Here is a 26,941-nt window from a genome sequence, read left to right as displayed (position 1 = left end):
TGATCCAAGGTAACCGAGTTTTATTTAACTCCATCGGATTCCCTATACATGATTACGAATTCAAGACCGGTGGAAATAAAAAGGCAACAATTATAAGTATATTGTACTATTAAAAGGCATCATCCCACAGATCATCAAATACACCACCGTACGTACATCTTAAAGAAAAAACACAAACACCGATCGATCACAATATATAGAATACTACTAATTAGAGCAATACCGAACGTACTGTCAACTTATTTTCCCAAACAGCTAGATCACTGATCATGTGTGGCTTTGCTGCTTATGGTTTTCTATAATAGTGCTTTCGGGTTTCAGTACTCTTTTGCTCTTCTCTAGTACTGCTCTTAGTACTGGTCCTGGTTGTGTGGCAAGATCCTGAGTGGTGGTTACTACTCTTCCTTACTGGTCTTATATTTTGACCTTGCCCCTTACTGGTCTCCTTCGATGGTAGCATTAGTTGGCGGCCTGCATGCCAACCACAATATTTAACAAGCCTACTTAATTATTCTATCAATTAATTATTCGCAATAAGTTGGTTATATATCTCCTTAAAAAAATATTTGCAGTCATAGAGTGCATAAGCACCGACACTTATTTTCAAAAAAATGAGTAAATATAAAAACTATATAAAAAAAATTAATTTTTTGACGCAATAAGTCAAAGAATATGTGATACTTGCACAACTCATAATTGTATTTAGTAGTACTCTTACCGATGTTCCTGCTTGTGTGGCCGGAAGAATTTGAGGACTGGATCATTTCCATTTTCTCCTTTCTGATTTTGACTGATGACTGGAAATTAGTACTTGGCATTTGCACCTTAGTACTACTCCTGATCTCGACTGAATTCCTGACTTCTACTTTCATCTTAGAATTGGTCTGGAATGAGTGATGCACTTTCGGTTTCACCTTACCGGTCTGGCCTAAATGGATCTGTTGCATGTTCTTCATAATGATATTGATTGACTGGTGGCTAGATATCCCAGAAGAGTATTTTTTCGATTGAATCATTATTTGTGCCGCTGCATGCATGGAACAAACAAGCCCAATTAAAAAATATCAAGTCACGCACCACCGCTAGCTCGCTGCTCAACTCCAACATTGGCACCGATGATGGATGCGCAATAAGTCAATTATGCATATATATATGTCAATAAATTAAGTAAAAATATGTCAGCCTAAATGGATTCTCTAGAGTTTGCCCAAATTTTAGGATTTATTGTAGAGGGAAATAGACATAATATCATCATGTGGATTTTATTATTAATTATTTAGTATTAAATATTGTAGGACGTACATGTTAATTATATTTCTTTTTTTCATAATCTAAGCCCTAAAATTCAGATTACACATCTAAGCTTTGGATCAATGAAACTAAATAAAGATTAATGTCACGTAATAAGGAAATGTGTTTTTAGTATATATAGCAAATAAGAAAGCAAATATACAAATTTTACCCTTTTCTTATCCTGATTCAGGTTGCTTTATACTATTGAGTTCAATGGCATGGATACATATTCACTGCAGAATGCTGATCCGCAATTACTATCGAGTTCAATTTCATGTTACCAAGTTGAAGTGACAATCTGAACTAGTACTGTAATGCAAAAAATCACCTTTTTCCTAACTTCACAGTTTCATCAAATCAGTAATGATATATATTCATTAAAAATGAAAGCAGTTGCACAATTAAGTACACGTGAACTGAAGTGATATTCGATGCAATTTCATACGGATGCCATCATTTTGATGGCATCATACGGATGCCATCATTTTGATGGTATAATGTAGACGACTAAATTAATACCGAAATAAGGAACAAGTAATTAATATATGCTAAGAACTTCTTGAAATTGAAAAGTTCCATTCACTTCGCTAATAGTGGAAACAATGAAAAAGATATAAGACTAGATCTATCTAATATGAGATCAAAGAAAAATTAATACGTGTAGAGAGAGATGTATGATAGGTAGAGAGATGTATGATAGGGTACAGGGAGGCCTTTATTTAGCAAGTGCATATCCAACTGACCAAGCTAGGAATTTAATATGCTAGACAGACAAATACCTGGATAGATCTACAGAGGTCTGTGATTGAGATAAGGTACTTCAGCTCCTTTGTTGATGAAGAACTTAAGCAGGTCAATCCAACTGATAAAGGAATGGGTTCAGCTGGTTTAGAGGGTTAATTAATACATAGTAGAGCACAAATAATTTGCTTTTAAAGGTAAGTACTGCGATGCCCCCAACCCCGCTTAGGATATAACGGAGACTAAAGTGTCAAGACATACAACAGAAGGTTACATACCCCATACATGATAGATAATATGCAATGCATCTAGCATGCTTCTAGCAATATATAATAATTGCAATGGAAAAATTTGTTTAGTTTAAAATTTGTACCATAATAAACTAAAATCACAAACATCACTCATATATAAACAAAGAGCAGATTTTACGGACAGCTAGTCAGTACAATATTTACAGACCCAAAAGCAAAATAAAATGTCTTGGAGTAGCATACTCCTTAATTACAAACATCGAAACTCAATAAGTTAGACCAATAACATACAAACAGTTCATAAAAGCATGGTTAATAATAAAAATGAAATGCATACATAAATGACATGAACTTGCATTACTCAAAATTTGTATTTTTCTCCCATCCATATTCTTTAGCAAAAGAGAGTAACATCATAACATCATCATCATCATAACATCATCTTTTAAACATGCTTATGGTACCTCACAGTTCCCCACAAAACTGTATGCACTTACTAGTTATCTTCACCACACGACAGGTAACACTGCCTATGGCTTCGTCTCAAGAGTACTCAAACTTCATGTAAACGTCCTTCACTTATAGTACTCTCTAGCCTCCACCAGCAAGAAGGCACATACTTACCCTCGCTCCAAGACTATTACTATCTCTTTCGATGTCACTAACTATTCTTCGTTAACCCAGGAGACTCCACTCTACATTTATGTACTCTAGAGTAGACAGAGGAGTTCTACTAGGATAATCCACCATCCTAACTTGGGTCATGATAAAAATATTTTTAATGCGTAACTTATGCTTCATGACATGCTCATATGCTTCATAAGGGATGACAGAATATCATGACATGAATAATTCAAATATCTATAGAACTTTAGAACATGAATACGAATTTTTAATATGGCATTTATCACTAAGCATACTAACATAAACCACAAGTTAGAAGTTAACTTACGAACTCCCTCACTTTAAGAAGTTAACTTCAAAGGCTGAAATAAATAAGTATATACTATGGTTAGAAAAACTTCCAAAATTTAGCAAAACTGCACACTAACCCCTTTACTCTTGAAAATTGCATATTAATCCCAAAACTTTCAATAATTGCAATTTAACCCCAAATTTCACAAAACTTCATAAATCACATGTATTTTCTATTCTAAATACATTTCTAACCTTAGAATATGATTTATCGCTCTGCAAACCCAAGAAAACACCAATTCTGAATTTCTTGAACATAAACATATCACTAAGTTCATTTTGAAGCTTAATCTTATGCTTGTAAGCTTTAAACCAAAATTAGCAATTAACCTCATCCCAAGACAGAGTTTAATAAAAAATTAACTCATTAAACTTCCACCACAAATAACCAAATTTACCCAAAATACAAAGCAAAGCTCAATGTGGAGTTTCTTGCTTCTATGATGTATTTGTGTGCTTAAAGCATCATAGTATCCTAAGTTCTTAAAATATTCATGATAAAGATCAATTCTACACATTATCATGCTCAAAAAAACAATTAATCCAAGATAACTTTGAGGAAATCTCTAAATCACTAATTAACAGCTCAGCCCGAGACATGTATATAACCATTTTGAACTTATAACTTCATCCACTTGAAATATGTTGATTTTCTTGGGCATCTAAACCATGCAAATCATCAAGTCTAATATAAGTCCAAACATAACATCCAAGTCATAAAAATTCCAGATTTGCAATAAAACATCAACTAATGCATAACTGAACATCAAGCCATCAAACCGACTCTTATTATTAGTATTGATGCATATGGCCTCTATTTACTTAAATCCTAAGCATTTATCTCATATATGAACAACTCACACTCACTACAAACCTAAACAGTAATTGTATTCATTATATAATTCGTAAAAGTCAACATTTCTAAACAAGAACTCAAATCATCACTATCTTACAATAAAAGTGCTATATAACCATAACGTAGGGTTGTAATATTGTTGCATATTAACACCCATCATCATGTATCTTAAATAAAAGTCACATATTTGGACACTAAGCTCATAATAGAAGCTTGAACCCAAATCATACTCATCACAAAACTCCTTTACAATCACAAAATTAACATCCAACAACTTTGAGGCATCATCAACTATTAATAGCACGCTAACCAAACATACGCCCAATACCAACTCACAAACCAACCTTTTATTTCCAGTAAAAACACTTCCAACACAAGCTAACATGTTCTACATCTAAGTACTAAAAATAAGAATGGAGCTTTTGCACTTACCAAAGCTTTTGCACTCTCTCTCGGTTTCACAAAAAATTTCTGTGACTTGAGTTTTGGTTATGCGCAAGCGACTGTGTGTCCGCGTGAAGAAGAGGGAGAGCAGAAGAAGTGTCGGTTTCGGTAAAAATAAAAGGAATTGGGAGCAATGCTTATCGGTTAAGAAAACTAAATTCTTACTTTATTGACACTTGATGAAAAGAAGGGTAGGGCCTTCTCCATTATTTATCAAATGCATTACAGCTGTATAGGGGCGTCCATGTAAGGCGCTTTAGTACCTGATTATAAGACTGGCACGTGGCACTCTTTTATTGGTTTTATTTACATTTGAAAATTATAAAAAAATTTGTGGGACCATAAATTTTTAAAAATTCTAACTAAATCAATGGTATAAGATTGGTTGGTTTGGAGGTAGTATGAAAATTTTATATTTTGTTTAAAAGTTTAAAATATTATATTTTAATATTATTATTATTGTAAAATTTGAAAAAATTAAATTAAAATTTATAAAAATTAAATTGTTTATTATATTTTATATAGAAATGTAAAATAAATATAATGATTAGATGAGATGAATATTTTATGTTTTATCTGATAAAATTTAAGAAGTTTCGAATTACTTTAAGAATAATAAATTGACTTTGCCTTTGAGATAAAATTTCTAGATAATCTATAGAATTTCCTAAGCATTTATTGGATCAAAATTTTTTTCATCTGATTTTCTTCTTGGATCGCCCAATTATAGCCAAGTCAATTGTGGTGGGCTTGCTGTTTTTTCATTTATTTTTATCAAAACATACTTTAAAATCCATTCTGGCAGGCATATTTACCAACTGCCAACTCGGCTCCCTCCCTCGAGGGCCCGCCGAGGTTGTTCCGGTCTAAAATCAGCTCCTTTAGATTAAAAAAATTTATCGGCACTGATATAGTTTCGAATCTACGTTTTTTAGGATCGGATGAATTGGTTATATTATATATTTTAAATTATTTTTTTATATTATATATAATATTTTTTTATTTTATATATATAATAATATAAATTATAATTATATATAAGATAATATTAATATAATTTATAACATAAAATTTTAATCTTAACCATAAAAATTTATTTAATCGTATGCTTTAAACATAAAATATATATAGTAATAACATTTTATGACATAATAAATTTTTTATATATTCTTTTTTATATTAATATACATTAGTATATAATGTCTACTAATTATAATTTATATTTTGTGGCCTAATACTAATAATCTAATAATTCATAGTGAAATAAGTGCTTGAGGGTGCAAGTGCATATTTAAGAGTTGTAGTTAGTAAATTGATTTATTTTCGGTATTTTGATTGATGAATTAATGATATTTTCGAGTTTTTGGAGACTTTTTAATTTATGTTATTGAGAACTTCTTTGTTATCCCATCCAGAGAGATTAGCTCGACGTGCGCTCGACGTGCGCTCGAGCGGAAACCATCCAGAGAGGTTCGCTCGACGTGCGCTCGACGTGGCGCTCGAGCAGAATCCATCCAGAGAGGTTCGCTCGACTTGAGCTCGACGTGGCGCTCGAGCAGAATCCATCCAGAGAGGTTTGCTCGACGTGGCGCTCAAGCCAATATTCAATACAACGTGCCCTCAACTTGCGCCCGACACCTCGCTCGAGCAGAACCCATCCAGAGAGGTTCACTCGACGTGCGCTCGACGTGACACTCGAGCAAAACCCATCCAGAGAGGTTCGCTCGAAATGCGCTCGACATGGCGCTCGAGCAGAATCCATCCAGAGAGGTTCGCTCGACTTGCGCTCGACATGGCGCTCTAGCAGAATGCATCCAGAGAGGTTCGCTCGACGTGCGCTCGACATGGCGCTCGAGCAAAATCCATCCAAAGAGATTCGCTCGACTTGCGCTCGACATGGCGCTCGAGCCAATATTCAATACAACGTGCGCTCGACTTGCGCTCGACATCTCGCTCGCGCGCAAGTCTGCAATACAATGTAAAATTCAGGATTTTGAGTGCCGTGTTGGGACTATATTGAATATTCAATACAACCAATTCACAAGAATCACAACTGCAGGCTCCAATTCATAAGAGACGTGCTTGAATTAAATTTAGGGCTCATAAATTTAGGGCTCACCGTAGGTGGAAGCTGAGTAGAGGAGCAACGAGAAACGACGGCACGGAGGAGCAACGACGAACGGCGGCACGCTGGCACTGGGAGTCTGGGACGGGAGACGCGAGAGAGAATGGAGAAGGAAGAAGAAGAAGAACTGGAAAAGGAAGAAGAAGGGGAGGAGAAGGCTTCCTTAGGAAGACATATGAAATGACGCCGTTCCATATTAAGTGGAACGGTATCGTTCAATAATTTTTTTTTAAACCCAGTTGTAAAACGACGTCGTTTTACAGCTGGGTTTTAAAAAAAAAATCGGAGTCGGAGTCGGAGCTACATGGAGCTCCGACTCCGACTCCACTTCCGAATCACTAGTCGGAGTAGTTCCGAATTCCGACTCCGAATTCCGACAACTCCGACTCCGTCGGAGTCGGCGTCGGAGCGGAGGTCGGACGGAGTCTGAATTCTCAAAATTTTGCACACCCCTAGATATAGTTTCGAATCTACGTTTTTTAGGATCGGATGAATTGGTTATATTATATATTTTAAATTATTTTTTTATATTATATATAATATTTTTTTTTATTTTATATATATAATAATATAAATTGTAATTATATATAAGATAATATTAATATAATTTATAATATAAAATTTTAACCTTAAACATAAAAATTTATTTGATCGTATGCTTTAAACATAAAATATATATAGTATTAGTAATAATATTTTATGACATAATAAATTTTTTATATATTCTTTTTTATATTAATATACATAATATATAATGTATACTAATTATAATTTATATTTTGTGGCCTAATACTAACAGTCTAATACTATATTATTATTAATAATATACTCTAAATTTATATATAAATTACTATACTAAATAATTATACATGAAATAAACACTGAAGGATGCGATTCCTCCGCATAAGAACTCACTCATTCTAAAAGAGCGACCCAGCTCAGATCTTCTCGAAGATTCTGTAGATAACCCACAAATTCTAAGAGAGAAAGCAAATATAAAATGAAGAACACGAGAAAAAAAGAAAATTAAAGAATTGCAAATTAATCGACCACGTGACTTCTTATTCTAAAGCAAATTCAAGTACTAGAGTGTTATGCCACATATTCAACCTCATCTCCAAGAAAGACTATTGCTTTATTTTATTTTTTATTTTTTTTACACCAAGAAAGACTATTGAGTATTGACTGCATTCGTTGCTATTAGAAAAAAAAAAAAAAAAGGTCGGAACACAATCATTGCGCATGTACTTCCTGGTAGGCTAATCGGAATACACCTTAATCGAGTCGAGTCGGAACATAGATTTTGAACTGGGAAATATTGCTATTTAATTTGTGTGATAACATTAACTGAAATGACTATATAATATATATGTTGTATTTTTCACAAAAAATAGTAATACCATTCCCATATATATTTTCAATGTTTAGGAAATTACTGAAAATAACTATATCAAATGCAATGACGAGACTCTGATCAATCGCGAGAATAATTAGCGATTGGTCACATTTTTTGTCTTGAGGTACGGAGAAATAGTGTGAAGTTTTTGAAAGAATAAAAATGTAAAGTGTGTAGATCATATTTTTTTAGAATATTTTTAGACAAAAAAGACGTGTTCGTTTAATGAAATTTTGAATTCAACCACTTGTACAGACTGTTATATCTTAGAGTAGTCAAGTCAATACGAATTCTGTTGCACCGGTTAATTTGAAATTTTATACATTGTAAAAAGTTTGAATTTTCTTAAAGAGAGTGAAATTTTCATGCTTCAGTCAAAATTAATTTTATTTAAATGTTAATTTTATTGTAATTTCTATTATATTAATGTGTATTTCACAAACACAATTTTCCCTCTTAGTTTACACACTCCCCACCGTAGGTAATATCTATCCCTACCTCTCAGTCAAGGATGTCCAGAATCTTACTTATTCATAAAAGTGCCACTAAGCCCTTCTACCGTGTAGCCTTTCTGTGAAACCATGAAGTTGTTTTTACGTAATTATGGTTATGTCACTGAGTATAATCCATGGTAGAGTTATCCTCACTGGGCTCAAATTTTAAGTTCAATCATGTTTTGAGTTGCGTTTGGGTTTGTCGATATCAGGGATTTAATCAGTATATTTCGGTGGCAAGATCATGTGTTTATATGAACAATATTATAAGATCAATTTACGGAGTAATATGATCTTAGAATTTAATCGTGAAGTTGTTCGGAGAAATTATATGAAAATCAAGTATTTTGGAGGTAATGATATTTTAGGGTTTGGGAATTTTAGATGTTAGGAGAATATAGATTTTTTTTTTATATATATATCTCGTGTTTTAATTATGAAATACGTGTTCAATTAAAAATTTACACTAATTTTGTGACTATTATAAGTAACGATTGATATCCCATGGTATTATTGTGAGGAAATTCAGAAAAGTTAAAACGTCCAAATAAGCAGGGTACCTATACTAGACTTTGCATAAAATGAATGAACTGAGCTTGATTTTATGAAAAATATGTATATTTTGTTATGAAAAGAACACTTGAAAATAACCTCGGTCATTTATCTGCATTACTCTTGAAATCCGTACAAAAGGATAAAAATAGTTTTTGTTATGGCTGGTATAGACGTGAGTTATTTTTGGCATTATGTTTCTGAATATTGCAATATATATATATATATATATATATATATATATATATATATATATGAAATCTTAAAATTTATGCATGACTAAGGTTGCGTTCAGATAATGGAGTGATCTCTAGTGATCTGAGATCACTCCACTACTATTAAATATTTTATCATTATTTTCTACCTACTTTTCACTACTTGTTACTACTATTCACTATAATTTAATATTTTATTATTATTTTTCATCATTATTCACCAATCATCTAATATCACCTCACTGCTCAAATGTAGCCTAAGTGAAGATGCTCTAAATTTATTTGTGATTATGTGAAGATGATATAAATATGTTCAGTATTCTATTTTGATATGATGTGGCATTTGAAAAATCTTTGGGATGACATTTTGATTCTGTGTTTGATTATGTTTCTGGTTCTGATCCGATGATTCTGATTCTGAGATTGTGATGGCTCCAATATTTCTATTTTGCTCTAATATATGGCCCTTCTACAAGATACAATAGTGGCCTCCAGCCTAGCCACGTGTGATAGTAGTGGCATCCAGCCCTGCCACTGGTTATAGTAGTAGCCTCTATTTGAGTGCACATCGTTTTGGTAACAGAGTGATTCATGTTCTCCTTGGCTATCCTTAGATTGCATAACCCTACCACAGTAGTTAAACATGACCTATATTATGATATGATATGATATGATGATGCTCAGTTATGTTGCGCCAAAAAATTTTTGAATATGAATGTTTTGAATTGTCGCTCAGATATTTTAATAACATGTGTTAATTAGGCATTCAAAAACTAAAAATATTTTTTTCTGCATTCTGAACCTTGCAAATTTGTATATTTAAATACTAGTATACGTTCTATGCTTACTGAGTTGTTGATAACTCACCCCTTATCTATACAATATTTTTCAGACGAGTTGAATATTTTGCTAAAGATCAAAATTAGGGAGCATGAGCGAGATTATTTAAGTATGGTGGATTAAACACAAGAGGATGCTGTGATTGTTTGAGGATTTCATTTAGTATATTTTGTCGTGTTCTCATGGCTTGGTGTTTTGGAAGTTGATATTTATATTAAGATATTGTTATCTTTCTAATTAATTATTTAGAGTAGTTGATTTAAAACAGTGAGATTTATGTATAATTGAGAAATTTGAGTCTCTGTCTATACCGTGAGATATGATTTTAAATGAAATGTAGTAACTCTCTGACCCATCTAGGTACAAGGTGTTACACTTATGTTTTTATTTTTGGGGATATAACTTTGAATCTATGCTCATAATTTTTATTTTTGGGTTTGTAATATTTGTTGTATTATAGGTTAAAATATGAAAAATATTGATATTTTTTGTTATTAGGTAGTCTTAGTATTGTTTTAGAGATATTGTGGCTATTAATAAATAGAGATTTTAAATTTTATGTGAAATTTGTTAATCAGGTCAAATAGTTTATGCAGGTTAGTTCAATCCATTTATGTGAAATGGACCGATATGAATCGTGTCGTATTGACCTATTTCTAATTAATTATTAAACATGTGACACGATACAACCCGTCATTTAAATGATTTGTGTTAGGATTTGAAAGTCTGATTCAGTTAAATGGGTCGTGCTTGAACTGATCCATATAGATGAATATCTATGACTTGACAAAGCATGAACAGGATCCATGACTTGACAAAGCAGGATCTTCTTTAAGAGAGACATCATCTTCAACCTCCTAAAACTCTAAATTTCTCATTTGTATTGGGCGATATGTGAAATCATGAAAGATTGTAAAAACACCAATCATAAGTGGATTTCGCCTCAAACAACCAGATAAGTTCTCTTCAACTTTGATATTCCCTATTATTTACTCTCTTAACATTGCATCGAATGGTAAAAAAAATAGAGAAAGAACATAAGAAGTAGACTGCACTGCACACGTGCAGCATGCATAGCGCATGTAAGGGGTGCACCCATTTCCATCATCATGCAGAACCTACAGCCATCAGTGATACAACAACGATGGAGATACAACGATGGCGAAGAATGGAGCACTATGCACAGTGTGGATAAAGAGCAACAAGCTATCGAAGGCCCATGCACAAGCGTCCGTGAATTGATGGGGACACCACTGTCTACAACCAGACCTACTGACGATTTCTATCACTGGTGGGGAAGTTCATTGACCACGTAAGCTGATCACGTTGGGCATAGCATTGTGGGTGGAGGATGCACGTTGTTGTGCACCCTGAAGGACAACCACCGGCCACAAGTATGCTCACCAAATTTTTCTATAACCAGCACGGTGACCCCTAACAATAAAAGCTCCATCAACCATAGAGCTCCTAGCCATGTGCAATACCTAGGAAAACACTTCTCCACGCCGGAAGTGGCCCCTTGCTGTGAAGCTCAGCCTGGTCGTATGCACCCCTGGGCTACCGGCATTTTCTGTCACCGTAGAGCTCCTAGCCACAACAAGCATGCGCCACCTCCAATATGTAGCAACAAGTTGCCTCACCTGGTGTAACATCTTGCCGCACCATGGCGACCAAGGTTTCACGCTGCAGAAGCTCCTCGCCACCCTCACCAACCTTGTACATCCTGGATGCTTCCTTGCCCACAGAGAGAACCTCAAGCAACCCACATTGGAGGTCAATCGAAAGGTGGCAAACAACAACACACAGACAAACACGTACACATATAGACCACTCCATGGCGAGCAACTAATTACGACGAGCAAAGGTGGCGAGCAACCGACCTTGTCAAGAAAGAGCTCGGATGCGAGACTTATTGTCTTATGGAGAATGGTGAGCAACAACACACAGACAAACAACCATTCTATGGGAGGCAACGTGACCAACGTCTCCTGGAGCTCAACGAAGGTATCTTGTCGTACCGCACTAGACCAACATCTATGCTTCATGTCTAGCTTGCATACTGTGCCAAACTGGTTCGTAGCTGGAGTACCTCACATATCAAATAGCGGCATGACACTACCGGCTACCATAACTAGAGATAGAGTGCACCAGCAAGAGACCCAGGAAGGTGGAGCAAAGCTGTAGGGAGTTCAACGCATATGAAGCACGTAAAGCAGGCAAGCATGAACACAAGAACAAAAATGTTGCACTTTGATTACCAGCTATAATCAACCAGGAGTCACAATTCACTTAAACAAAAAGAAATTGCAAAAAGATTATACTTAGGAGCGAACAACACGCATTACATAAAAAATCACTCAGCAACAAACAACTTCAGTCAAGGAATAATTGAAAGTAGCAATTAAATTACTCTGGTTTGTCTTTCTCAAACTTGCCATCTTAATTTAATTTTAACAAAAAATTTAGTTTTCAGAGATTTTCTTAACAAAACTTCTTGAGGTGCTACAATAATCCTAGTGACCACATGCCCCGAGAACATACTTTGTTGAAAATCACTTGCGCTGCCCGAAACACCGACTACGAAACTCTTTTCAAGCACCACTCGAGCATCTTAATTTGTTATCATCAGAATAGACCACTCGGCTTCGCGAGCATCTTGTGTCCTCATTGTTGCCAAAGCATGGCTGCTTACAGGCATCACTTGTGTGTCACCAGCCTTCACCACACTCAAGCGAGATGTCTCATGTTTGCAAATTTCACATTTATGATTTGGATTATCTAATCTAACCTATTGGATTTTGTAGTACGATCAAGCTCCAGCTCCAGCCACAAAGTGCATTCATGCTTCAACTCCCACTGCAACAAAGTACTCGAGCTCAACTCTGACATCTCTTGCCACAGTCAATGCTCCGCACTAGCACCCATAATCGAGTTCCTACACTCCCTCCATTTTACATGATCGAGGCATCTACTGCTAACACTTAAGCCGAGTTCCTACACTCGCCCATTTTACATGGTTGAGGAACACCTAAGCTGAGTTCCTACATTCACCTATTTTATGAGGTGGAGGCATCCTCCCGCTAGAACCTAAGTCGAGTTCCTATAGTCGCCCATTTTATGCAGTCAAGGTATTATCCCCTAACATCTAAGATGAGTTCCTACACTTGCCCATTTAATGAGGTAGAGGCATCCTTCAGCTACACTTAAAGGAGAGTGTCTCCACTTGCCAGCACTGCCGCCAGTGAGTTACTTTCGGCAACGAGCCTCTGAGCTTTACAACCACCTCACACGGGCTCAACAACTACTTAAGATGAACCCATGGGGTCGAAGGGCTTCCTGACTACTTAAGCACAGGTTGCTACAAATAAATTTTTACATTTACATAAAAACAGATACATTAAACACAAGAAAAAAATCACAAAAGAAGGCAAAATCCACTAATGCTACCAAAAACAAAAAATGATCACAAAATACGGAAATTTACGCACTTTGCCAATTATAAACAGTCACATGCAATTGTTAGCACACTCAATTATCACGCAAACATTCTTTCAAACAGACCTCCCAGAGGCCCATCCTTGAAGGCCCTTATTACAAATTTCACAGATTCTTCTTACCACTCATGAAAATCTCCATTGTATTGCATAAGAGCAGCAAAATATTGACCAGTTCCCAGAATTGATATTTTTGCAGTTTTCTACAGGTTACCTCCATCGCTGTTGACTTGAAGATTCTCAAGGATTTCTTTGTTGAGTAAGTTGACCTTAAGAATCGTGGGCATCTGTTAGCGATAAAATTGACTGGGTCCCGCCAATTGAAAACCCATCACTAATAATAAAGGAAGAGATAAAGTCAAGAGATAAGACAAAGAAGGGATAAGGCAATGAAGAGATTGTAACACCCGAGCCTAGCGCCAAGCCTATATTTTTTTTATGGACCATAAAGTCCAAGCCCGTGTTATCTTATTTTCAGACTCCACGTTCTACACAATTTTACGTCGGTTTTATCCCTATGCATGCACGCCGTTTTCTCCTATATCTAGGGTTTTAATTTGGTATTTCAATCACCTATATATACCACATGTTAGAATACACAATCGTCTCTTTTTGATCCCAAGAGTAGCCCCTACCTAACTTCGCGCAGTTCCTCCCAAACCGCTCCAATCGTGCACCACCTACCTAGTCCTGCACCTCCACGTAGCTGCTGCCAGCCACCACCCAGTTTTTTTTTGTCGCCCCATAGCACCATGTGAGACGCCGAGCCCTCGAATCGCACAACAAGAGACTCACCCACGCACGGCAAGAGACTCACCCACGCACAGCCAAATGCCAGTTTGCACCTTCACGGTTTTACTCAACCATCACATAGGAACTACAGCTTCCCAAGGAGGTCAAGCTGCTGCATACTCCTCCACAACGCTGCCATAAGCCACCACTGTGACCCAGATGCGAACCCACTAGTGTAGCCACCATTAGCCATCCCGCAAAACCTCTGTTCCTTACTCCCGAAATAGAGGATGTGTTCCTCCTACCTTGAGCCACGGCGACAACTTCCCACCGAGAGCTCCTTCATGTTATGGCCCCAGAAACTGCCGATGAAGACTTCAGTCACCCCAGGTTCACCTCACGCCACCTCTACCTCTCGGTAATCTCCCTCTCTGTTTTCTCTCTCACGCTTGGCTTGCTCATCCCGTAACCTCTCTCTCTCTCTGTCTCATTAATTGATCTCTTTCTTTCTCTCTCTCTGTAACTAGTGTTCTGCCGCTGCTCCCACCATCGTGCCCAGCTCGCCAGCGTATCCACTCCAGCTGCTTTCCGCCGCTCAAAACTTCTCTCGGTAAGTCCTTCGTTATTCTTCAAGCACAACGATGCTGCCTAGTATAAGTGTTTAGTTTCCGTAAACTTCCGTAGGTTTAGTAAATATTTTGAGTTATAATTATAGTTTTACCCTTTTAGCCAATTGTTTCATGAACAAGTGTTTTCGGTAGGACATGTTTTTTTTCCATGAGGCTATGTCGTTTTCAATAAATATTTTAGTATTCTATATGGGTTTTTGTCTCACGTTATAGTACAAAATTATATTAGTTAATATTAATGTTTTGGTCGGAGTCATTAAGTGAAAAATTGATGAATTTAGAAAATGATGGTGTTTTAGAGTTAAGAGAAATTGTAGGTTTTAGAGTATTAAAATAGGTATTTCTGGTTTAGATATTGAAATTTGTAGATTGGAAATTTATGGAAGATATATGATTATTTTATAGGTGACGATTGATTTTCGTTTAGTACTATTGTGGAGAATTTCTGATAAGCTAAGAAGTCTAGTTAAGCGGAGTTTCTATTCTAGACATTGCACAAAAATAAAATGGACTGAAGTCAATTTTGAAAAATATGCATATTTTGTTTTGAAAAGAAATTAGAAATAATCTCAGTTATTTGTTCTGCATTACTCATGAAATTCTGTATAAGAATAAAGTATTTTCTGGCATAACTAGTGTAAACATGAGCCTATTTTTGACATTTTGTTTCTGAACTGTGCAAAAGAGAGCGAATATGAAATTTTGTACATAAATTATATTTTTGTGATCTAATCTGTTTTGTTCTGAAGATGTTTTGCACTCTGATATGATGTAATTTATGAAAAATTTTGGCATGACATTCTGAATCTGGATTTGATTTGTAGATGGTGATCTGTTTGACCTATCACGGGTGCTAATAGTGGCTCCTGTTTGGGTTGGTACTAACTGTTCTGTTTCTGGTGCACACACTTTGGAAATAAAGTGGTTTTTGTGGTGGTCTTTCCTGTGTGTACACTCAGGACTCCGAGAATAAATAAGAGGAAGATTCACATTCTGTTTCTACTCGGTTAGCTATTGGGATTTGCACAACCCTACCATGGAGGTTAAACATGGCCTCTGATGTGATATGATGTTCTGGTATGATGGTGGTCAATTATGCTATGCCAAAAGACATTGAATAAGAATATTTTCTGAAACTTTCGCTTTGATATTTTGATAATTTGTTCTGATTCTGCATTCTGAAAGTAAAATTATTTTGTTCTTCATTCTGAATTCTATAAATGCTCATATTTGCACACTAGTATATGTTCTCTGCTTACTGAGTTGTTGAGAGCTCACCTCTTATCTCCATATACTTTTCAGATAATTTTGATGGTTCAGCTGAAGAACAAGAGTAAGAAATTTTAGCAAGGTGTTATGATCGTAGTGAAATAAGTGCTTGAGGGTACAAGTGCATATTTAAGAGTTGTAGTTAGTAAATTGATTTATTTTCGGTATTTTGATTGATGAATTAAGGATATTTTTGAGTTTTTGGAGACTTTTTAATTTATGTTATTGAGAACTTCTTTGTTGTCCCTATGAAGGAACATAGCTTTTTAGGTCGAGTAAATGAATTAATATTTTATAGAGTTTTTTGGATTTTATAGTTGTGTTATTTAAGTTGATATTAGATATTAAGGGCTAACTTTTCAGACCTTCGGGAACAAGGCGTTATAGATATAAACCAAAAGAAGTTGGTTCAGACTCCTAAAAGGAATGTTTCACAAGGCAGGTTGGACTCAATCACTTCAAGAAAGAAAATAGATCTATATAAAAAGAAGAGATCTCTACAAATGTAAGGGACTCACCACAACTTCTCTACACATACACTCCTCCAAATGTAGTAACTGCATAGGATCTTCTCTTAAGGAAGACATCATCTTCAACCTCCTAAAATTCTAAATTTTTTCATTATATTGAGCAATATGTGAGGCCATTAGAGATTTTAAAATCATAATTCATAAGTGGATTTCGTCTCAAACAACCCGTAGATGTAAGCTTTTATTCTGAATCATGTAAATCGTTATCTCTCTATATTTATTTTTATTTACTTAATTATTATTTATTTTATTGATAAATATGAAAAGCACCGTATCAATACTCAAATCATCACCATGAGCTGAGGATAATTATTTCCGCAATTCGAGCCTGTTGTGCAAATTTAGGCAATAAAAAGTTGAATCAGAGAATTAATCCACTGCTTTATGACTTGCTGGTCGTTGCGGATGTATTTGTTTTTGGGGTGGTTGAAATAATAGTACTAGATGCCACTGACTGGCTAAAATACCCCGAAAGACTTGGTCAATTTCTTGGTTTGTGAGGTTGATGATCTGTCTTCCATCCACAGGCGCACAAAGGTTGAATGAAAATGTGACTTTTTCTCGTTAAAATATTAATTAATCTTCGATATTTCTTATTCTAATGTGGAAAGACCGAAACGCGCTTACCTCTAAGTCAGAACAGCACTAATTAATTATATTTACTTGACTGACTTGTAATTGTCTATATATATATATATATCCATGCATTTGTGTTTGTGTTAATGTCTATGTATATCCACGCATATGTGAAACGACCCTGCAAGCTGGACGTTAATTAATCATCCAAAAGCCCAGTTCTTTGGCTGCCAGGAAGGCTCTGAAGCTCGATCAGTATATTTGTAACGACACAGGTACATATTCCGATATTCGCAATCTTTTGTAACAGATCTTCGGATTTAGCATTCTACTGCAATTTCTCAATTCTCACTACGTTTTCAAATAATAACCAAATGGGGAACAACCTTTTCTCCACTTTTCAACAAAGGAAGAAAGTTTTTGCTTTGAAAGGAGTGAGCTGCTAGCTAGGCATTTCCACGATGAGCCATGGAAACGGTATGAATCAACAACGACTCTCTTCTGTTCCATCATCAATTCAAACTGAAGATTTCTGGGACGCAACTACATCACTGGAGGGGTTGAGCTCAAGCGAGAATGCTGGAAATGAGGCTAATGAGAGTAAGTACTCTCTCTCTCTCTAGCTCGCCCGGCCGCATTATTGGTCACGTAGCAATTAGTAGATAAGCTTAATTTCAGACCATTGATGATTAAACATGATATTAGAGTAGATTGAGATTATATGGTTGTTCAAACGTTGATTCCCGCCAGACTTTGCCAGGTATTTTAATACTAATTGTTTATTGCTTTTAAGATGAAAAATTCTATAGAAGCCGGTATGCAAAGGATACCCTAAATTTGATTGACGTGGCAAAATTTGACTTGTTAGAAAAATTTAAAATTAAAATCTCTTACGCATTAAGTTTTGTTGGATGAGATCAATAAAATAGAGGGTGTGATTTATATACCCGGCTTCTAAGTAGAATAACTCATTTGGTGAGAAATGATAGATACAGTTATAGACTATGCAAACGTCATACATTCTTTTTAAGAGTAGGATGATCTACTATTAAAACATTAATTTTTCATATGATCTTATATTTATTTGCTTTTTTTCTAAATAAGTGTGCGGCGCTTACACCCTATATAACTGAAAATACCAACTGTAACGCCCCGATTCCGAGGGTCCGGAGAGTTAACTCATAAAACCTGATAATCAGCTCTAACAAGGCTAGAGTACTTCCAAATTCAAGAATATATCCATTTTTCAAACCTCAAATCAAACGTAAATATTTCAATTAAATAAATCAAATAAACTCATTTATCCAATATTCAATCCAATGACCCAAATAAAATCAACTCTTCTTCATGTCTCAAATAACAACTAGAAATAATAAAACATTAACATAGTTTCCATAAACCGTCTAAATCCATGAAGCAAACTTAAGAAAGATAATTAACCTCCAACACCAACACTAATATTATGAGATACCCAACAACAAATCAATGCTAATCTTCTTCATAGACTCTAATACTGATCTTCAGCTAAGCCATCGATGTCATCTGAAATATTATGAAGATTAACGGGGTGAGTTATCAACAACTCAGCAAGCAGAGAGCATATACTAGCATGTAAACATGAGCATTTATAACATTTGATAAGCCGAACAAAACATTTACTTTCAGAATGCAGAAATAAAACTTGTACAAAAACATTAGAGCGAAATTTTTCAGAAAAATATACTTATTCCAAAAAGAGAATCCGTTGGCATTTCTAAACTGAAACATTATAATCTTATCATCGTTTAATATCACATCGGGACAATACCATGTTTAACCCCCGTGGTATATAAACCACCATTATAACCGTGGCTGGGCCATTTTCCATGTTTCACCCCCGTGGTAGGGTTATAAACCACCATTATACCCGTGGCTGGGCCTTAACAGAAACAGAACGGATTTCATCGAAAATCTGATTACAATCATATACAGAATCAAAACTTCATGCCAATATTTTCAGATGACACATCACATCAAAACAAAATACTGAAAAGCTTCAGATCATATCACATGTTCGAGATAAACATAAACAAAACATTATCATTTGTTCATAACAAAACTTTTAGAATTCCTTATTCGCTCTTTTACATAGTTCAGAAATAAAGTGTACAAAACTAGCTCATGTCTACACCAGTCATGACAGAAAAACACTTTCTCTTATGTAGAATTTATGCATATGCAGAATAAACATCTGAGGTTGTTTTCAGATCATCTCTTTTCAAAAAAAAGTAAACACATTTATTCTCAAAGTCAACCTCATTTTATTTGTTTTATGCAAAACTAATATATGAACCCCGCTTACCTGGGCAACTTAGCTTTTCAGAAATTTCCTCAAAAATGTCGAGTCGACTATAAATCGTCACCTATAAAAATAATCACACAATTTCGTAAGTTTTCAATCAATCACGGATTTCGATATTTAAGCCTAAGCTTCTAAAATAATCTATCTTAATTTCTTAAAACTTAAAACCCTCATAATCCCAAAATATATCACCACTTCCTAAAAAAATCACCAATATCCACCATGACCAACGTCAAACTCAAAACACCAATATTTAAATCCGAAACAACCAACAAATTTCATAGCATAAACCAATCACATAAACAACTCCATCATCCAATCCAACCGACCCCTTTACTCCTCGGACTTAGTCCGGCACAAACAGCAAATTCACAGTAAATATAAATTAGCGCAAAAATACATTTAAATCTCAAAAGTTCTTCGAGAAAAATACTTACAATGCTATAATATAATTTTTGAAAGATCACGGAGGTGCTAAAAGCGGCAACGCAGCAACAAAACAGTGCCAAAAGCACTGTGGCCGTGGGTCTCAAAAACCTACTTTTGAACGGGTGTAAACGAAGACCCGAGATTGATAGGGTAGGGCTTAGGGATGTCGGTGAAGCTAGTGGTGGTGGTGGTTGGCCGTGGGTGGCGGCGCAATAGGCGGTTGAAGTACAAAAATGCCCAAAACGGAAATGTTGATGGTGAGGCTTCACCGGTGACAGATCGGAGGTGGGGTTGGGTCCATTGGGTTGCTAGAAGGTCGAGGATGATGTGGTGAGAAGATGGTGGCCGGGAGTGCCGCGGCTTGGTGATGTGCGTGGGAGCTAACGGCGGTGCGGTTGGGGCTGAGATTACAGGGGGGTGGTCGCTGGTGGCTGGGAAGGACAGTGGGCCGGGCGGTGTCGCGCACGGCAGCGCGAGGCGGCGGGGCTGGATGGGAGAAGAAACGGACGAAGAGAGAAAGGGGGAGAGTCGTGCGGCGCGCGGGAGAGGAGAGGAGAAAAAGAAAAGAAAAAGAAGGAGAAGAAAAAAAAAGAAGAAAAGAAAAGAGGAAAGAGAAAATGTAGGGAAAGAAATGAGGTCCAATCCTCATATCTTGGGTCACAAAAACGATCCAACGGAAACGATTTTAACACAGCAAGTAAAATAAAATAATTCAAACGCAGTGATTAAAATGAAAATAAATAATTAAACCCCACAACAAGTTAATTTAATTTGAGAAGAAATTTAAACGCATAAAAATAATTAATTTAGAGAAAGTACTTCAAAAATAATTTTCGTAAACTAAAAAAATCATAAAAATAACACAACTAAAAAAATCCAACAATTTTAAAACAAGAGAATAAATTTTAAATTAATAACAAATAATCTTTCAATTAAAAAAAATACACTAAAATACTAGGTGTTACACCATTTCTCTTATTATGTGTTATTTAATACCATCTAACTAGCAAACACTCCACTGTGAAATATTTTGATTACTTATGCTAGTCCAAAAAATTCCAGGGACGAGCAGATTTCATTTCCTTGACACTTGTGTTCGTCTCTATCAAGCCGCCCTAAAAGATGATTGGCTAGCTGCTAAGGCTGTAATTGATATGTATCCAGATGCTGTTAGTTATCACATAACAAGAAAGAAGGATACGGTTCTTCACATCGCAGTTGCAGCAGAGCGCACAGCTTTTGTAAAAGAGCTGGTAAAACGGATGAATTCGGACGACTTAGCACTGAAAAATTCACATGGAAATACGGCAATTTGCTTCGCTGCTGCATCAGGAATCGTCTCAATTGCTGAGGAGATGGTGAATAAGAATACAGAACTGCCACTGATCCGTGGAAGTAAAGGAAGGACACCGCTTTATATGGCAGCTTTGCAAGGACATAGAAACATGGCTTCTTATCTATACTCTGTCACTACTTTTGAACGTTTGACTGCTCCTGAACGCATTGATATCCTTGTTGCTTTTATTTCCAGTGATCTGTACGGTATGCACGTCCTTTATCTCAACAGTGCCATTACTATTGTTTGAGGTCTTTCCAATCAGTTTAAAAGTTTAGAAAAAAGTGATGATTTAAGTACATGATGATGATAACAAAGTTGAGATTCTAAGTTGGGAGTGATTTATTTATTTTAAATATATATTCTAACATGAAACTCGATACGTATTATAATGTTATGGGAATTTTTGTTTAACACATGCATGGACCCTTGAGAAAGGTCATATAAACTGTACTGCTGCTTCATGGACAGATATAGCATTGGATATTCTGAAAAAGGATCCAGAATTATCGACTATGAAGAATTCATATGGGAAGATAGCATTGCAAGAGTTAGCCAAAAAGCCTTCTGCAATCGGCAGCAAAAGTCAACTATCCATCTGGGAAACATGCTTAAACTCCTGTCAGTTAGTTTGCCTCCAACCCAATCTTTCTCTAATGGCACGCGTGCGTATCTAAAGTATTAACGATATGTGTGTGTGTCTATATATATATATATATATATATATACATAGTTATTGTGTTTTCCTCTAGTCCAGTAGAAATCAGTTCGGGGTACGTTTTACATGCCATGGTAGATGAGCAATTACCTACCTTATTGTTTACAAAACATAATTTTTTTTGAAATTTGAAATTGTCTATATAGGGGGAACTAGGCACGTGCATTAAATGTGCACTCCTACTAGTCTTAATTTCCCCATCAAGAAATTCCAGGCAATTAGATTGGATTTTGACAACTCAACATGATTTGCACATGCACCCGGGGTTTCCATTTTTATTGTTTATAGAGTCGGTATTTATTTCGTACCAGGTGAACTATAATGAGTTAATTTTGTTCATAATAATGTCAGGGTTCCGAGGGATGATCTATAACAAAGCTCTGATGGGTACAATAGCATATCAATTGGTTGATCTCCTCTGGAAAAACGTTCTATTATTGCCAGAGAGAGACTTCATAAAGCTGGTTCAAGACCATTCCTCTTTCCTTTTTGATGCTGCAAGATCAGGGAATGTTGAATTTCTAATTATACTTATACGCTCCTACCCTGATCTCATATGGAGTGTAGACCAGAATAAACGAAGTATATTTCACCTTGCTCTTAAATATCGGCAAGAGAGTGTATTCAGTCTGATATATGAGCTAGGTGCTATCAAGGGTATCATCGCACTCTATACTGACCATTACAATAACAATATGCTGCACTTAGCTGGACAAATAGCTCCTCCTGACCGGCTAAATATCATATCAGGAGCAGCACTTCAATTGCAGCGAGAGCTGTTGTGGTTTAAGGTTCTGTATATGATTTAAATTTGTTTCTATTCAAGTTACACACACAAACATAGATATATAGATATCCTCACACTTTCACTTGTCAACTGCTAACACGGTGATCATTTCAGGAGATAGAAACCATTGTGCAACCTTCATACACGAAGATGGTGAATTTAGATCAAAACAAGAATCCTGCCAATACTCCTTGGGAGTTATTTACAAAGACACATGAACATTTGCAGAAAGAAGGTGAAAAGTGGATGAAGGACACGGCAAACTATAGCATGCTTGTGGCGACCCTGATTGCCACCGTAGTTTTCACTGCGGCCTTCACAATACCGGGTGGCAACAATCAAGATTTAGGCACTCCTATTTTCTTAAGAAACAAATGGTTTATGGCGTTCTTCATATCAGATGCAGTTACATTTCTGTCCTCCTCGACTGCGATATTGATATTCCTGTCAATTCTCACGTCACGTTATGCAGAAGAGGATTTCCTTCAGTCATTACCTGCGAGGTTGTTGCTTGGACTCGTAGCACTCTTCATCTCTATAGCAGGCATGGTGGTAGCTTTCAGCGTAACATGCTTTTTAGTCTATCACAATGAAACCCCAAGTGTTCCAATTGCTATAATCGGCTCAGCTGGTATACCAGTTACTTTATTTTTGGTTTTACATTATAGACTTTGGGCTGATATATTCCACTCAACGTATAGGTCTAGGTTTCTTTTTCGACCCCGTGAGGGTCGACTTTTCTAGGAAGAATTGGACTGGGCAACATGCATGGTTAGTAGGTAGAAGATCTACAATGCTTGACAAATGAAAAGGAATAGAAATTTCTAAAGATGAACAAGTGATTCGGAACTTGGATGGAAGAACATAGAATTGAGAGCATCAGGTCAAACTTATCTTCATCTGAATTATTTCCATCAAGACTTTAATATCATCTTCATTGATTAGATCGAGGCACTATTATCTTTTTAGTTATAATGTTGTAAATTATACTTGCATTACAAAATCCACAATTAGTTTGCGTAACACCCCGGCCCAAACTAGGCCCAAAGCCACGGAGAAGCCCAGTCCACTTGAAGAAAACGGTGTGTTTTGGGCTTAAAAGCTTTCATTTTCTCTCTCTTTTTTTCTTCCCTCCCCATCGGTTTCTCCCTCCTGAATCCTTCACCTCCCTACACTCTCTTCTTCCTATTTTTCCACTCCTCGTCTCATCCCCATTCATGCCACTCCACAAGAGTTCTTCTTCTCTACAAATGCCCCACTCCCTCACAAATTCTCTCTTTATTCTCTGTGAGTTCCACCACCCAAGCCCCCCTTCGCGACCACCGACCAACAAGCCGAATGTAACATCCCAACTTAGAGTAACTCCTCCACCATGATGCATCACGATTGCACCACACCAACACACATCAAAACAAGCTTTGGAAAGTCCCTCTATGTTTAGATCATCAAAAACAGCAAGTCACCACCGCCAAAACCCTACACCGTGCCACCGCTCCATAACCCATGATTTTGCCACACCAAGTGCCTCTGTTTTATGCAACTCATGAAAATAGAGCATCCATTGTACCTCCTTACACCACCACCCATCCATAGAATCGCCGCCCAAGCAAACCCTTCACGTACGTGCCAACCACCATTATAGGACAAACACCAAGTGGCACAACCAAAGCCGACACACAACAGACCCTGCTTGTTACAGAAACCTCACTACAACTCCACCACCGTGGGGTAACTCCACTACCAAAGCTACGCCATACCATTGTCACCTTGCACCGTGAACCCTATGCCGCCATTGCACGTTCAATGCATTTTGGTATGCAACTCGCAGTTTGCAATAATCTTAGCGGAAATAAGAAAGATAAAAATAATTTATGCTAGAATGAACTAAACATTCCAAATATATTAGTTAACCATAAATAAGTACTTCCTCACTTAGAGGTTTTCATAAGTTCAACATAATATGGAAGATAGAATCCCATAATACTAAAAGTACATAATTAGACTAGGTTTCTCATCCGTTCTATGGTATATAGAGTCAAAGCTATGAACATCATAATCAAGGTCCAACCTCTTCTCAAAATCAGGCTCGTCCTCGACCATCTGTAGCTAGCTGTTCATCCTGCTCGTCTTAGGCTGGCCCTGACACAATTTCTACCACTTTGAGAAATTATAGTGGGCCCACAAGGATGAGATTTACTTGAAATCTCAATAAGTTAAACAACCAACTTGCATGGAGATAAAATATGCATAATTAATGATAAACATGATATGTATGTTGTGTAGATAAAATATTCGTATTTGTCTCCCATCTAAGTTCCTCAAAATCCTTTAAGAAAAACTTTAATGAACATCTTCTTACAGAGAATATTTCTCACTTCATCTTTTCAAAAACATCACTTTTCATTGTTATTAAAGCCATCATTAACAATAACATAACGTATGGTAATGTCACAGTTTCCCTATATGCACTGTGAGTACATGCTGGTGACTGTAGTACAACTTATGTTGAAACTACATTGTCTGCAGACTCGTTCTCAATGCATTGATAACTTAACATTTCATCATAATATAACATCATAACATGTAACGACCCGATCTTATATTTTTAGAAATAAATTATAGATAATTTTATTAGGCCCAACAAAGAAGTTAAAGCCCATAAAAGAGTTATGGTATAAGTATACTTATTGGAACCAAGATTTAAGGCTCCATTTAAAAAAAAAAAAAAAAAACTCCAAACTCCTTAGTGTTAGACTCCAAACACTATTAGCATTCTAGATGTAACAGCCCGCTAGAAATTTACTAGTGGAATTTCTATTGACTTTAGGAATCTCGTAAAAATCCTATAAGTTTTTAAAAATCGATCAATCGCATAGGTTTTAGTCTATCAACATAGTTAGTGTGATAACTCACTATGGTGCTAAAAATATGAGTTTAATTATTTGAAGTAGTTAGAAGTATCAGAATGTGTTTTGGTCTATGCCATTAGACTCAGTTGATTATTTAAGATTTTATGGCGTAATAGTCAATTTTTATAACCGGCCGAAACGTCTGTTCGAAATTGTGAAATTATTTTTTGTGGGCACTTCAGAGTTGAATTTAGGTAAACGATTTTCACTACAGGTTAATACGAATATTTAGGATTTTTTGATACTAATTTTATTATGCATTTCTTTGGAGTGAATAGTAACTTCGATAAGCGTACCTAATGCAATGTTTTAAAAATCACAGTGTGGAATATCCAAATTAGGTTAGAGAAGTTTTATTTGGACATTTGGCAAGATCTTAGCCACACATAGTAAATGGTATTAGACAGTTGACACCATAGAACGATTAGATAGATTTGTAAAGGAAATCAATGTGTGAGATCATGCCACCTAAGCAAAATTTTGTTTCATCCTATCAACCAAATTGTGCCAGACCAAAGAGGGTTCCAATCTTAGAAAAATCTTAAATGGTTGGAATCCAATTGAAACCTCAAAAGTTTGGTTGAAACCGAAACCCTAAACGGTTTCTCAAACCCTAAAGTTGGCCTCCAAACTCTTTTTATTCTGATTTCTTGCATTGTATTTAATCACTTGATTAAATCACTTCCACATGCTATTAATTAATCAAATCCTTGTTAAGACATCATTGTCCAATCTTTTAAACCTTAGAAATTTGATTGGGCAAAAAAAACAAAATACTTTTGGGCTTGACAGCATCTCAAACCCTAACCAAATCCCCTTTAAACCTCAAATTGAAGCCTACTTGGTTGGGGCCCACCAAAGCCCACGAATTTGGCCACCGTGGCAAAGTTTCTTAAAGAAGTTTCCTTCCCCACATGGCAGACCATCCACTACCATTGGCTGCACCCAATAGTGCCTTGATGTGAAGGAGAAATCCACTCCATCAACCTCCATCTCTCACAACTGCTGC

General features: G+C 36.0%; 1 protein-coding gene and 1 long non-coding RNA gene across 6 annotated transcripts; one reads left to right on the top strand and one right to left on the bottom strand.

The window, feature by feature from the left end:
* LOC121267521 lies at positions 1-21,843 on the bottom strand. 5 transcript variants are annotated; one of them, XR_005941032.1, is made up of 6 exons: positions 21,833-21,843; positions 6,199-6,202; positions 4,549-4,553; positions 2,073-2,276; positions 719-1,027; positions 1-471 (listed from the first exon to the last, which is right to left on the bottom strand). It is a non-coding gene; the product is annotated as an uncharacterized LOC121267521 (long non-coding RNA). The 5 variants fall into 5 exon arrangements; XR_005941034.1 differs by having other exon boundaries at positions 2,073-2,155; XR_005941033.1 differs by lacking the exons at positions 4,549-4,553; positions 6,199-6,202; positions 21,833-21,843 and adding an exon at positions 14,879-14,893 and having other exon boundaries at positions 2,073-2,155.
* Positions 17,571-23,892, top strand: LOC121267518 (ankyrin repeat-containing protein ITN1-like). The gene is made up of 6 exons (XM_041171406.1): positions 17,571-17,687; positions 17,845-18,012; positions 21,245-21,724; positions 21,990-22,139; positions 22,588-23,027; positions 23,138-23,892. The coding sequence occupies exons 2-6, from the start codon at positions 17,874-17,876 to the stop codon at positions 23,765-23,767; spliced, it is 1,839 nt and encodes a 612-aa protein (XP_041027340.1). The 5' UTR covers positions 17,571-17,687; positions 17,845-17,873; the 3' UTR covers positions 23,768-23,892.
* The last annotated feature ends 3,049 nt before the right edge of the window (positions 23,893-26,941 follow it).

Source organism: Juglans microcarpa x Juglans regia, chromosome 5S (assembly GCF_004785595.1).
Source record: "Juglans microcarpa x Juglans regia isolate MS1-56 chromosome 5S, Jm3101_v1.0, whole genome shotgun sequence".
Taxonomy (NCBI): domain Eukaryota; kingdom Viridiplantae; phylum Streptophyta; class Magnoliopsida; order Fagales; family Juglandaceae; genus Juglans; species Juglans microcarpa x Juglans regia.
Note: the sequence above shows the minus strand (reverse complement) of the source record. Positions and strands in the feature narration are given on the sequence as shown.

Coding starts and splice junctions, on each gene's coding strand:
- LOC121267518 (XM_041171406.1), top strand. CDS start 17,874: ATGAGCCATGGAAACGGTATGAATCAACAACGACTCTCTTCTGTTCCA. Junction 22,140..22,587: donor GGAAACATGCTTAAACTCCT/GTCAGTTAGTTT, acceptor TAATAATGTCAG/GGTTCCGAGGGATGATCTAT. Junction 23,028..23,137: donor GAGAGCTGTTGTGGTTTAAG/GTTCTGTATATG, acceptor TGATCATTTCAG/GAGATAGAAACCATTGTGCA.